Source organism: Perca flavescens, chromosome 8 (genome assembly GCF_004354835.1).
Source record: "Perca flavescens isolate YP-PL-M2 chromosome 8, PFLA_1.0, whole genome shotgun sequence".
NCBI classification, from domain to species: Eukaryota; Metazoa; Chordata; class Actinopteri; order Perciformes; family Percidae; genus Perca; species Perca flavescens.
In genome coordinates, this window is record NC_041338.1 from 11,123,655 (window position 1) to 11,138,527 (window position 14,873).

Below are 14,873 nucleotides of genomic sequence, written 5' to 3' on the forward strand. Positions count from 1 at the left end.
ATACTGATCCGTTTTTGTTTTGGGCAGGGCAGCAATACGCTTCCGTATCATAATGTAGTTCTTCCAAAACAGTAAAATACAATGTACCTATTTAAAAACCACAAGTGTAACACAAGACCACATTCACTTTGGGAGGACAGACCTTTGTATTGATCATAGTCAGCAATTCACTCCCTCTGATAGATGAAGAAGGTTAGATGTACAGTATATGAATTTGGATGTTATTTAGTCTCAGAGCAATAGTCGGAAATCAGTTATTATGACATGCTTTGGGGAAAAAAAAAACATTTATGTATGTATAACTTCAGCTACAGGATGGGTGAAGCATTGGTGTTAAAGGAAAACAATGATTTATTACAATGCTTAATTTTTGTAGCTCTGGCCATTTTAGAACTCACAACTATAAACTAGGATCTGGGACATCACTAAAAATAGGTCCAACTGAGCAAGAAACATGAGTGGTTTTAGGTATTACCAAATTGCTTATGAATGACCAATTTCTTAAGTCATTAAGTCGGTATCACTAGGCATTTTTTAATTAACGTTAACCACATAAAACTGACGAGGTGGGAATGAGCGTTAAATTGATCATTGTATATCGTACGAAAACTTATGCACAACAAGTCGTATGATATCCTGCAAAATTAGGCGACCGGCTGATGGTCATGTGACAACCTGTCACATGACAGTTAGGTTTAGTGGTCTTTACAGTTAAATATAGGCGAGAAAAGGTTGCTGTGAGCCACATATAGAGCACTGTGAATTGCTGGTTGTTTCAGAGGTCGTTGCAGTTGACTAAACGTTACTGTGACCCAGCTACAGAGCAAAGCGAGCTGACGTTTGTTGAGTTTCGTGTCACGGGAGTGGTGTGGCTTGGACCCAAATGCAGAGAAGACGGAGCAGAGTTCAAAGATTTAATAAAGCAAAGGCTACAACAAAAAGATTCCTGAAGAAACAGGCAAAATATTTCCAAAGATACTGAGGATAACAAAAGACCAGGAACACAGAACAAATTGGTTTGGTTAAAAAAATGTCACATTTTAACAATTGGTAAAATGGCATTTCAATCACTGTACATTTTAAAATAAAGCAGGTTCTACAGGATGTCATGGCAAACGTTGCACACAAGTGTTTAAAAAATGAAAATCTTACATACACTGCATGGCAGAACGTTATTGTGAGTTTTCAAGTGGCATGGTTATAGCAGTTTTTTTACTTCCTCATACAAACCAGGTTAGTCCAAATTTTGTCACATCTGACTATACTATATAAATGTAGCTGCTTAACTACTACTGTTTTTTATTTTTGTATGTCTTTCTTACATAATTCCTCTAAACTGGTTTCTCTGTAGTATTTGTTTTTTTTTGTTCAGGAAAAAAACAACATAAAAACACTTTTTATATGGGAGATGAGACACAGCTCCACAGCGTTTTGGCTATGCCAGTGTTTTTAGTGAATCTAATGTCTAGTCTGACTGTTGAACCAGTCCAAGATCTCCTGTTTGTTCTTTTGCAGCCAGTTGATGTTAGCCCTGGTCCTCTCCAAGGCTTGCTCCACAGCCAGTGTGGCAGATCCAAACCCTGCTGCTCTGTGCTTCTCCTCAAACTCCACCAGCTTTCAGAGGAAACATTAGTTGAGACAACCGTTTGATTTTTATAATTTCACTAGGAATTACTTAAAAGAGAATTCTGGTCTATTTCAACACGTAGCTCTGTTGTTTGTGGTCCGGGAGTGCTGTCAGTAGCGAGAAAAACGAAAATAATCGGTGCTGCTTACACCTAGATATGCTACTGCTAGCTTTCACACCCCGGCAGCTGAATAAATAAACGTGGTAAAATAAAGGTGGAAAAAATACGTTTTGGAATATTGGATTGTATGAGTTTGACAGTCGATTTTTGTGGACTTCACCGGAACTAAACAGAAGTATGTGCACTGGCTGAACATTTATGCATTTCTTTCACATCTACTGCAGTCATATTCACTGTGTTCACTCGGAAGGAATCAGTTCACATGGCAAGGCACTTGTAATGACATCTTGAACATGTTAAGAGGCTAAAAGCACGTTTAAAACCTGCCCCGTTTCAGCCGCCTGGGTGCGAAAGCTACCAGTAGCATATCTCTGTGTAGGCAACACCAATTATTTTAATTTTTCTCACTACTGACAGCACTCCCGTACCACAAACAACAGAGCTACGTGTTGAAATTGACTGGAATTCTCCTTTAATGAGTACATACCTGTTGTAGTTCAGCAGGTGTAGAGAACCTTGCAGTGACCCCACTTATCATAGAGGCAAAGGAGAAAGAGCCAACGCCATATCTGGAGAAAAAGTTAATTAACTGAAACAAGAACTGATCCTTATACTGGTTTAAAAAGCAGCTTACTCCCTGTTTAGCGTAAACAATTTTTTTTTTATTGAAAGTGTATAAAACTCTTGGCAATATAATCTCTACTAGACCTAACAATAATATTTACAAAATACTAGGGCTGTCAAAATTTACGCAATAATAACGAGTTAACGCAAATTCCTTTAAACGCCACTAATTTTTTTCTTGAACGATTAACACATTTTGTAATTTGGGCCGTGGACCGCTCTGTACTTTGGAAAATCAGGAAGCGATGCAGCAGTAACGTTGGGTAGATGCTAGATTGCACCCAATAATTGTGTAGACGTCAACACTTGGGCTTCCCTTCCACCAATGTGATCCGAATTGGGGAGAAATTAACAACATCAGCAACCCAGATTAGTTTTCCCTGACATTAGCATGTAGCTAACGTTACATGTAGCAGTGGAATGAGTGTTATGGAGTATAGCAGCAAAATCCCCATTAAGGTTTCTAAACCTTGCTCTTGGGGTAATTATTAGAATTGTTGGGGCTTTGTAAATTATAGAGTGTGGTCTAGACCTACTCTATCTGTAAAGTGTCTCGAGATAACTCTTGTTATGATTTGATACTGTAAATACAATTGAATTGAATTAAACCAAAAACTACACAATAAGACGTGTTTCAACAGGAATCGAATCCGAAATTGGGGAGAAATTATTAACATTGGTTACCAAGAGTGTAAGTAAAATGTAAATTTTCGTCCGTAGGGAGTTGGGTTAGGAACCAGATGGTTGCTGATTCAAGTCCCCGTACGGACCAAAGTACAGAGTGAGGACTGGTAGCTGGGGAGATGCCAGTTCACCTCCTGCGAAGGTGCTCTTGAGCAAGGCACCGAATCCCCAACTGCTCGGGGTGCTCCTCCAAGGAGTACTATGAGAGCACTCTGACATCTCCTGTGTGTTTGGTGTTTTAAGCCCCCAATGTCGTCATTGACTAGGGCTAGTTAGGGTTAGGGTTAGTAATTGACAAAAATATTTTTTAGAATATATGCACCAAACTTCTTATGCTTTATAAGAGTCCAGGCCTGAGGACATCTACATGCCAGTATTGACTCATAGTTATATTGCCCCCTACACTAGGAAGTTCCAATTGTTACACTTTGATGTGCTCCTCCTAACAGGTTCACCAGATCCAACTGTTCAACGCTGCTTGCAGCTTTAGCTTTGTTTTTAAGTTTACTTAAAAATAATTTTACTAAAAATAATTGAACTAGTTCTTTTTACGGTTTTTGGGTCTTATTTTTTTTTAAAGGTTTTATCTTGTGAAGCACTTTGTGACTTTGTTCTATTAAGTGTGCTATATTAAATAAACGTATTATTTTCTCACATATAGCTAGACAGAAATTCATTAATTCATCTTTATGAGTGTAATACTCACTGTGTGAACATGTATTCCCACTGTTCCCTGACAAAGTCCCATGCCAGACTCTGTCCCAAGCTGTTGCTGGCGACAGATGTGATGACGGAAGTAGCGTCCTGCTTACGGATCATAGTGGAGTTTAAGGTATAGGACAGATACCTGTGACAACAGAGAAGAAAGGCATGACAGTTGCATCATTACATTTTTCCACTGGCTTGTTCCAACTGATTTTTAGATTTTGCTTTTAAGACGTTGCATAATTTGGCCCATAGTTATATATTGTTGAAATGGTATCATGACTCTTCTTCTTCTGTTTGATGGTAAATTGCAGCCAGGCAGACGATAGGTGGCGGTAATGCTCCGCCTGGCTGCAATTTACCATTAAAAAGAAGAAAACTTGTGACTGACGGCAGTATAGTGGTACTCATCGAAAAAAAACACGTATATATTACATTTGTAAAGTTTGTGTTTCGCTGTTTCAATAGTAACTGTTGGCGCACATTTGTTCTTTTGTTTGGTCTGTACGCGTGGCATCGGTGTAGATGCGTGTTTTTAATGTCCAAGAGTTCAAACTTAAAGTTGGATATGGCAATCTGTTTATTTTAAAGGTGCAATATGTAATATTGTGTGTAATACTGGCAGCTAGCGGTTAAAATAGTTACTGCACTACCAATTCAAAATACTGGAGAATCGTCTCCCCCGCCCCCTCCTGCCCAGACTCGAAGTTCACGGGGGTTGCCAGGCTGAGACCGCAGCATTCACAACAATGTTGCTAGACGCTTTTCTCACATAGCCAGACGTTACTCCACAGCACAGCAGAGTAGCTAATGTTAGATGCTAGTCTCACATAGCCAGACATTACTCCACAGCACAGCGGAGTAGCTAACGTTAGATGCAAGTCTCACATAGCCAGACATTACTCCACAGCACAGCGGAGTAGCTAACGTTAGATGCTGGCTATATTGATAGTCACAAAACCCCGTGCTCACGCGGAGCTCTGTCACCAACTGACAGACACACTTTTTTGGCTTAAAATTACAGTATGAACCGCTAAAAACACAACAACCTCACTGTCCTCTCCACACGCCAGTAAGGCACACTTCCTCGGCTTAGAATTACAATACGAAACGCTAAAAATACCACTACCTTGCCGACGGAACACACTTCATTGGCTTAGAATTACGGCAACAATCGCTAAACACACTGCAAACTCACAGTCCTCTCTTTCCGATTTACAGCCCCCCTCTCGTGGCTTAAAATAACTCACCGTTGTCGGCTCCAGCCGCTGAAGAGGCTACACGCTGTAAACAGCCATGGGCTGCTTGCCTGGTCCTCCGGGTAACGTTAACAGTTAGCAGGGTTAGCATGGCGGCATTAGCCAGGACCAGTCGGGATCACTTTACTGGCTATGTCTCAATTGTTTTTGCGAGTAACCAACTCGGTTACTCTAGCTATATAATTCAATGTGAATACACAAATGTTAAAATGACAAAAAATGCCCGTCCCTAGTAGCTGTGATAAATTAGCCTGAAGCTAATGCTTACCTGTTCAGGAGAAAATAAGCCAAACTCTGCGTCCTTTTGGGCTCTAAGCTGTCTCCATCTTTCAAATACATCTCCAATATTTACCAGGGGGTTGTTACGTCTCTGGTCACGCAACTGTTAGGAACATGCTGTTTTCTTTTTTTTATGTCATGTAGAATCTATCTCCGTTGATCCTGTTCATTTGTTTGCTGCTTTCATGGCTGTACTACCGTTACAGCTGTAGCGTGCTGGGTTTACGTTTTCACAGGTATATCTGGCAACCCGGCCTGGCTGTCAAACTGGGCCGTTGATAACAACACACAGACCAAAACATAAACATAAATTCCATCACGGAATGTAAATTTCAAAAAGAAAAAATGCTGAAATTAGCATTGTTGTCAGAAAAGATGTTTAAGTGACCAGAAAAATGATAAAACAAAATAATAATTCTTCTTTCAATCTTACCACCTTATCATACACGTTACCACGGTCAAAAAACTGTGACCTTGCTGTGCGCAACACAGCTGAAGCAATTAGGCCACATTTAAATAAACCTTTCCACCCCCAGCGTCACAAGCTGATTGCCAATTAAATGGCTCCAACAGTAACTGCTGCAGCTTTCTCGCCCGCCACATCCACAAGTTTGAAAATACCTTCTGCTAATTAGCATAGATGGAAAGGTTGAGTGTGGGTAGTGTTCAGTGATCCACACTCAATGTTTTGACCGCTTTGAGTGCAGCATCCGGGCACTCAAAACAGCAAGCGTAAGTACAGAAGTGCGCGTTTTGAGACACACCACCAAACTCTGTGACATTAGTCAGTAAGAGCGAGTCTGTTGTGTTAGCTCCGCCTACTCTCTCTGGTGGACCAACCACAACTGGGTGATGGCTTGTGATTTTTCCAGGGAATGTCGCCACAGACAACCAGTTCGTAATACTGGAAATGCAAGGGCTTTCATCAGTGGGCCATGGGCTCAATCAGCAGTGTGTTACCTAATTTGGCGATAGATAGCGACTTAACAGACATTTATTTAAATGATAATCTTTGAGATTATTACTTTAAGTTGTATCTATGTCTTTATCCCGTTTTGGTTTTTATACTCGTTGTTTTACAGTTTTATTGTAAACTCTGCTTTTAAATTCTTATTGCAATCAATTTATTTTTTCAAGTTTTGAAGTTAAGCACTTTATAACTGTGTTTAGAAAAGTCAGATATAAATAAAGTTATTATTATTATTATTATTATTATTATTATGACTTCGATAACACATGCTTGGATCATACTTGAAGGCATGAGGACTTTCAGTTTTCAACATTACATACATTTTCAACTTCATTATTACATAACAAGGATTCACACCTTTCCAGAAGTTGTGTGTTGCTGGTACAGGCCAGTGCCGACATGAGTTTGCTGGCCTCGCTGGCTACAGTAGCGTTTTTGAACTGTAACCAGCCAAACATCCACTCTTCCTCATCACCTGCTGCCATGGCACTGCAGTACACTGCTGAACGCAGGTTGGGTTCAATCCTGACAAGAGAGTTGGATTTAACAAATTGATTAACTTAAAAAGGGGCATGACTAAATGATTTATAAAATAGACCAACAAATTGTGTTGAGGGGTCTCCATCCATTGTTTGAACCATTTGGTGGTCAGTTTCTGGCATTCTGTTACTCCAGTCTTGCAGGCCATACGGATGGCGTTCACCTGGTTATATCTGCAGGAAGAGACAAATATGTTAAAACATGATATGTTGCTACATTTTGCAGGATTTTATTAAATACAGTAAATAGAGAAACAAAGTTTGCAAGTATGACCAAAGGGCCAAAATTTCAACTGGTTTGGATTGTAACGGTGGTTAAGGGCATTTTCACACCTCTAGACTGTTTGCTCGGTCCGAATCAGTTTAATCTGACCTAATCAAACTTGGTTGGGTTTCTTTTCACACAGAGAAAGTTTTCTGTGTTTTGGATTATGCATATTTCTAACCATGGTCAAACCAGCTCTTTTATTTTAAATAATTTTCCAGACATTGCTTCGCGAGCATCGTTACTGCTTCTGCTCTGCTCACCGAAACTTCGCCCTGTTCTGCTCTACTCTGCCTGTGTCCGTCTCCAACTATTTCGGCAGCTGGATTAACCAGATGCGAGTGCCGGCTACCGCAGTATAAGATTCTACAGTTTACATGCTCAGCCACATCGCAGATTGAAAGTAGACCTGACTACAGGAGCCGTTTAGCTCAAACCTGCGGAGTACACTTTGTACTTGGGTCGGATCGAGGTCTGCTCATGTTATCACCGCAAACAAATCGTACTAAAGCGTTCCAGAGTTCCTTTGTCACCGGACAGGTGGCAACATATATGACTTAATTACTAAACAACATTTTACTCTGTAAAACCAGCAAAATACCATCCTTAATGTAGCTAACTGTTGGCTGGCTCTAAAATAATACATTATTCAATTAAAGGTGCAATATGCAATATATTTACTGTATTAAATCCAAAAATGACCACAATGTGTCATCAGATATTAAGGAAACATGTTAAGTTGAAATACTATCTTTTCTGACAATAATGCTAATGCCAGTATTTTCTCCTTTGAAATTTCCATTTCATGATGGAATGTCTGTTTGTGTTTTGCCTGTGTGTTATTATCAACTGCCCATTTTGACAGCCAGGCCGGGTTGCCAGATATAACGCAAACCCAGCACGCTTCAGCCATGGAAGCAGCTAACAAACAAATGGGATAAATGTGGACAGATTCTACCAGACCTAAAAAAACCTCAGTGTTTCTAAACAGTTGCATGAACAGAGACGTAATAAAACTTGGGTAAATATTGGAGATGTATTTGAAATGTATTTGAAAGATGGAGACCGCTTACTGAGTTGGCTCATTTCCTCCTGAACAGGTAAGCATTAAGCTTTAGGCTAATTTATCATGGCTACTAGGGACAGGCATTTTCAGTCAATTTAAAATGTGTGTACTCACATTTAATTATATAGAGTGGCCTACATCGAGTAAAACATGCAATTTTACTTTGGCAAAACAACCGTGTTCAGCGGCCGTAGCCGACAAACAGTGATTCATTTTAAGCCAAGATAGTGTGTCTGACAGTCTGGTAGAGAGGCCAGTGAGTTTGCAATGTTTCTAGCGATTGTTGCCGTAATTTTAAGTCAAGAAAGTGTGTCTGTAAATCGGGTACAGAGCTCCGCATGAGCAAGGGCTTTAATTATCAACCTGGCAACCCCTGTGAACTTTGAGTATTGGGAGGAGGCGCCGGGGGAGACGACTCTCTCTGGTATTTTGAATTTGGACTGCAGTAACTATTTTAAACGCTAGCTATCAGTATTACATTATGCACCTGTAACTTTAAACAATAAACTACATTAAATACAAATTAATGTGAGGTTGTAGATGCCTATGCTTCTCTGTTTTATTTAGCAAACCTGCCAATGACTCTGAAATGCCAGAGGCCAATGACTTTTTTTTTCTTCGGGTAACAGTAAAGTTAGCCCTTGTAGACTGTAGTACAGTGGAACCAACTATGCCTGGAAAACATATTGCTAACTCAAAAGGGTGAGGCTATTTGCACCCCTGGTACAATTAGCAGTGTATGCTATTTGTACCCTGGTGCAATTAGAAGTGCTATTCGTACCCTGGTGCAATTAGAAATGAATGCTATTCGTACCCCGCCGGTGCACACAGCAATGTGTTCTATTAATACCCCATCTGGTACAAATATCAATGTATGCTATTTGCACCCCTGTGCATTTACAGTACCTTGGCATATATTTACATACAGTTATCCATACTACTCATGTATCACACCTTTTTGGAATATTATCGCCCTGACATTCTTACCCTAACCATAACCAATCCCACTCCTCTTGCCTAAACCTAACCAACCCAACCAGAGCAGGCATATTCATGAGTCTTCCCCTACCACCTTGCAAAAAAACTTTTTTTTCGCGTTCGCGGGCCCTGACTTGCGCAATTGCATGCCAATTATCCAAACCAAAATTTAGAAAACAAGACCACCTCAGAGGGGAATCAAACTCCAAACTCCCATACCAAAGGTTAGCATTCTAACCACTCAACTAGCAGTTCTTTCAGAATGCTTTACAACTGTTCATGACTTGGTGTCTTCAAGACTTGGTTGCTAGGTAACCATATTGTATACAAAAAATAGGTACTAACTAACAAACTAAAGGTTGTATGCTTTCACTGAAGACAGAAAGCGCAACTGTAGTATCCATTTTCCGCTAAAAATTCAATTGTTATAAACTTTAGAGACAAAACTTTCCTAATATGCCAGTTTCTGCGGTCATGGAAGATGAACGTCCGCCATGATCGTCTGCCATGATTTCGATGCATGCGAGCAACGTGTTTTTGTTGTTACGTCACAGGGTGTGAATAGCTCAGCTGTGTGGCTGAGGCTATTCGTACCGGGGGTGCAAATAGACACTCCAAACTCAAAATGGGACTATGTAACTGATTTTTGAAAAAGCTTATCACTCAGTTTTTTAAAAATTTATTCAAAAGACTAAATTACAAAGTCCATCAAAACAGCAAAGCAAAATTGAGGTCAGGGGGCACCATTTACCAGGTTTACCAGACAGACAACACTGTGGTAACCAGACAGAAAAGAGGGGGACAGGAAAACAGCAGATGCACAGCCCAATGCAATATATTTAATCGGGTCTTTAAAAGTATTTTGCCTCACAGAATAATAAAAGCTACAGAAGCCCTGAATGGCAAGGTTAAAAGACCTAAAACCTAATTTTATCTCATATATTTGTGATAAACTTAGGTTTTGTCTACAGATCGTAGTATGTATTTAGGATGTTTTTCTAATTAGTCAATAAAAAAAGAATGTTATTGAAGCTAAATAGCCCAAAAAAATAAAACTTGTAAAAACATGTTTGCCTGTAGTGTCTCCCTGTAATGTGCTAATCTTATCAGCACTGATATTATCTTAACCTTAAAGAATAGTAAATAATATACACATGTTCAAATAGTACAGTATACAGTATACATACTGTATACATGTAAACTTTTGTTTGATATCCAGGTGAGTATACTCACTGGTCAGTGTGTCTGTCAGGAACATGGGTCCAGTCGGATGTCATGTTTTTGAAGTACAGGAAGAGTGGAGTCACTAGCTTTTTTATGTAGTCCTAGAAGTATTACAGAGACGTGATTAAAGTATGCTGGTTTATCTACAGAACCTGCTTTGCATCTTAACAGCCACCAGGGAGCATAAAGACCAACCATGGTTATGTAAATAAACATACTGTAGGATCCAAGAGGTGCTTTGCTTTGAAGGATCTAAATCCTACAATAGCAAAACTTTGAAAAATCTTTGTCACTGACATACACCAATAATGTATTGTACCTGCATAGGTTGATAGACTTCAGTACGGTCCAGCATTAGGTAATAATAGTCCAGATTATCCAGAGCAGACTGCCAGGGAATGTATTCTGTCTCCCCAGACAGATAGAGGGTTGTGTTCAGAGCAAGAGGAGTGGAGACCATCTGAGCTCTGTAGTGAGAAGAGATAAAAATTAAAATGATTTAATATTAAGTTGGGATATTTGTCTCTAAGATTTCTGCCTCCACCCCAATAGAATGGAGGTAAATTAGTTTTTTATTGTTTTCTTTGTAGCTTGTTTTTGTAAGTTTCGTAATATAATGACGAATACCGCTGTTTTGTGCACTTAGGCCTAGTCTAGCGTTGCCAGACCTATCTCTACAGCGGTGTCAGGCAAGGAGTAAGGTTCGGCTTAGTCTCGCTTTGCCAGAGCCTCCTCCAAAGCGCGCTGAAGGAGAGTCTGGCTACTCCACATAGCATTTGGGGATGGGAGGAAAATGTGCTCTGGTTTAATCGCATTTCTTTAAACCAATCAGAATAGTCATGGGCGGTGCTAAACTCCACACAGAGCTGCTACAAAATAGTTGTGCGAGAGAAAACTCAGATTGGACAGATAGTCTAGCTAGCTGTCTCAATTTACCCTTCAGAGATCTGAGGAGCAGTCAACAATAGTCCTCATCAATCCACCAAATTTAAAATTCCATCAAAAAGAAAGCAGAAGGAAACAGAAAATATATGCAGCCGGCAGAATTTCCTGCAGCATTGGAGCAATCCTGGAAGTGGGACACAAAGGATATAGACTAGGTCTGGCTACACTGGCTATCTATTCTGTGATAGGGAAAAAGCTCTGGCTTGTTGGTATTTCTTTAAACTAATCACACCTGACCTAATGTGACATATTTGTTGTTGTTTCAACACACATGTGTGACATTATTGGTTGCATGTGAGGTGTTTTATGGCAGAGATCCTTTCACACAATAAACACACTGATATGGGAAATATGGGTCACTTCAAACATGAATGTGAACAGTCTAGGCACAAAGATCGGATTTGGGGAAAAAAAATCGGGAATTCAACATCAAGCCTTGTTTCTGAACGTAGCTTAACTCTCATGTCATTTAAGGGCGTTTTCACACCTGTAGTTAGGTTTGCTTGGTCCGAATGAGTTGGTGAGTTTGTAAACTTAAAATGATTTACCCTTGGTTTGGTTTGGTTTCACACCTGGAGAAATCGAAGCGTACTAAAATGTGTCATTACAAATCACGTAAGAACGTTGACTCCTTTTATTGGTCGGGTGTATCTGGGACGGGAACAAGAACTAAATACAGGAACTGTTCTGGACTAGTGCATATTTCTTGCATGTCATGGTCAACCTATCTTATTTCATTTAAATAATCAGACATTGTTTCGGGAGCATCGTTGCTCAGGTCACCGAGATTTCGCTCTGCTCTGCCGGTGTCTGTCTCCAACTTTAATGGCAGCTGGTTTTGACCGCTGTCTATTTCTGTGAGAGAAACATTGCATGCTGCTCTGCCGCATCGCAGATTGCAAAGCACACCTGACTGCAGGAGACATTAGGTCAGACCTGTGGAGTAAATAGTTGGTGCAGTTCGAGGTCGGATCACGTTCACACCACAAACAAACCGCACCAGAGTTTGTTTGAAAGCTGACAAAGGGCAAGCAAGGAAATCCCAAATCTACGGGTCAGGCAATAAGGTCTAAAACAGGCGAACATGTAAAAAGAAGGCTGGAAAGCTAGGTAATGGACCTGGGCGATCTGGCAGAAGAACAATTGATCTGGGTCAGTATAGTATATAGTAGGGAATAGGGTTCAGGTGGGGAGATGGCGCAGCTGATTCAACCTTGTTTAGTTAGGTTGAATCATACTAGAGTTTGTTTGCCCTGCTGGTGCGGTTCGTTTGGGCAGGTGAGAACGCGGCAATCGCACTCGGATGCGCACTGAAGGAATTTATACTAAAAATGTGACCGATGACCAGTCTAGCCCTAAAAAGGCCAGACTTTTATCTGACTCCAATTCTATGGTCACTACACCCTGAATAGTGTTTGTTTACTGGTAGATCAGATAAATAAAACTCAGGATTCGTTCAGTTAAAGTTATAACAAGCTTTAGTGAAGAGTGAGAGCCAAGGCCATTTCCATACTTTGCACCACACATCTCGCGCTTGCAAAACACTGCACCATTGTTGTCACTATCCCCTCCGATCAGACAAGACCTTTTCTCAGGCAATATCCCACACTCCCTTTATAATGTCTTATCACTTTAAAACCAGATGGCCTCTCATAAACCAGAGAAGTGGAGACAACAAGGTCAGCTTCATGAACTCTAAAAACCTCTTACGTTATTCTTACAAAATATATTCTAACAGCACCAAAAGCGGACCAAGTAAGGTAGAAAGATGCTATATAAATGCAGTCCATTACAAAAAGACAGTATGTCCTTAAATTTGCTCAGCACATTCATACTTTCAACATGATCAAACCTTTTGATTTTACTGACTCAATAGTCTGGATCAACGAAAGTACATTTCCAGGATAAAAACTGACATGCCTGGATGTCCCTCACCTTCCGCTCTGCATGTGTTGTTGTTCTCAAAATCCTTTAACATAACAACAACTTCAAACTTCAAGCAAGTTTTGGAGAACATTTTTATCGTGCAAGAAGGCAAGCCTGCCTGATTCTTTTGAGGAATTATTGTAAACATTTACAAAGAATGCGTTTACATCATTTACTGTTAACTGGGAAATTGTGGGACCGATTAGTGGGGATTGCTATAGATAAAGTACACTCTGCGATCATCGCCAGGTAATTTAAATGTCTCACATTAATGTACTGTGTGAACAGTTAACTACAGTTAACAACCTTTAATATTTAAATGCCACCGTCTCAACGTTCAAAGCTTAACGCCGCCCAAGATGATTGGTTTAAAGAAATGCAAACAACCTAGAGCATTTTTTTCTCCTATCCTAGAATGTATGTGTGGTGTAGCCAGACCTTACTCCACAGCACTGTGGAGATAGGTCTGGCAATGCAAGACTACTGACCCAATGACCTTTCATCTACTTTAGCCCCATTACTAGTTACACTCTCAATATAGCAACATTTACAATGTGTGTTTTCTAATTTAATTGCTTAGCCCACATATTTCATAACATTTTCCTTTTATAGGGCAGTTATACTGATGGTAGGCATTTATAGTTATTCACCATGATAACAAGTAGTAAGAAGTATGTTTCTTGGTTTTCCATGGGTACTAACTAATTTACACTAATAAGACCAGGCCTGGAAATGGGATGAAAAACTGCCACATAACCTCTAAGCAGCCAAACTGACACCCACCTGGCTAAATTGAAAGCATCATCCACAAGCTGGGCTCTGTTTATCACTGGTATAACCTGCACAACAGATTTTATATGTCAAACAGGATATGAAATACAAACAAGGTTCCACATCTATCAGATAGTAAAATCGGAAACATGTCAGAGCAGCCTGACTATGTACCTGGTGCTCTGAATTAAGCTGAGCGAAGAGTCTTTCCCAATTTCCATGGTCATAGTTTACCCGGTAATATCCAGTTATATTGACGTTGGCCAGAACCCACAAACCACCACTCCTCATCTCCAAGTTTACCGCTAAGAAAAAGGGGTAGTAGTAAAACATTAAATAGTTTTAATAAAATATTCATTTAAATACATTAATAAAAAAATACTGTAAAATAATTTACAGTATTTTGCAAACAGCTTATGTAACTGACTGGCACTGCATCAGTACAATTACCATAATTCTAAACAAGTTTTATCAGGATTACGTATTACTAGTGTATTCTTACACACCTTCTTTTTCCATCAGCCACAAGATATTTCTCTGGACTTCACCGCTCTTCATCCACCTAACAGGAATCAGCCACTCATAGCTAGGGGAGGCAATACATTACAGTTTTATTCATGATTGAGGCAAATTAAGGTGGGAGGTTAACAAGAAAGCAAAGAGGAAAACAAGTCAAATACGTATTTCTTATTATTATAATAAATATTATATAATATTATAAACCAGCTGTTTTACAACATCTGTGCATTTTGGATTTAAGAATAATGGGAAATTGAGTCACTTAAAGGGTAATTTTGTAATTTTGTAATAAAGTTATCTCTCATTCCATTCACTGTTCATGTCGCTACTTCAGGCTGCGGCCGACAGTACACATGGTGGATAATTTGTTT

The 14,873-nt window shown here is 39.7% G+C and overlaps 1 protein-coding gene across 1 annotated transcript in view; it reads right to left on the minus strand.

The window, feature by feature from the left end:
- Nucleotides 1-900: 900 nt before the first annotated feature.
- The window catches only part of LOC114559880 (aminopeptidase N), a 31,679-nt gene continuing 17,706 nt past the window's right edge, over nucleotides 901-14,873 (minus strand). Inside the window, exons 14-23 of the mRNA XM_028584874.1 lie at nucleotides 14,490-14,569; nucleotides 14,158-14,288; nucleotides 13,996-14,051; nucleotides 10,661-10,808; nucleotides 10,351-10,442; nucleotides 6,872-6,982; nucleotides 6,627-6,794; nucleotides 3,763-3,903; nucleotides 2,236-2,317; nucleotides 901-1,614 (exon numbers count right to left, since the gene is read on the minus strand). Coding sequence (XP_028440675.1) covers nucleotides 1,459-1,614; nucleotides 2,236-2,317; nucleotides 3,763-3,903; nucleotides 6,627-6,794; nucleotides 6,872-6,982; nucleotides 10,351-10,442; nucleotides 10,661-10,808; nucleotides 13,996-14,051; nucleotides 14,158-14,288; nucleotides 14,490-14,569 — 1,165 coding nt within the window. The 3' untranslated portion in view covers nucleotides 901-1,458. The remainder of the gene's footprint in view (nucleotides 1,615-2,235; nucleotides 2,318-3,762; nucleotides 3,904-6,626; nucleotides 6,795-6,871; nucleotides 6,983-10,350; nucleotides 10,443-10,660; nucleotides 10,809-13,995; nucleotides 14,052-14,157; nucleotides 14,289-14,489; nucleotides 14,570-14,873) is intronic.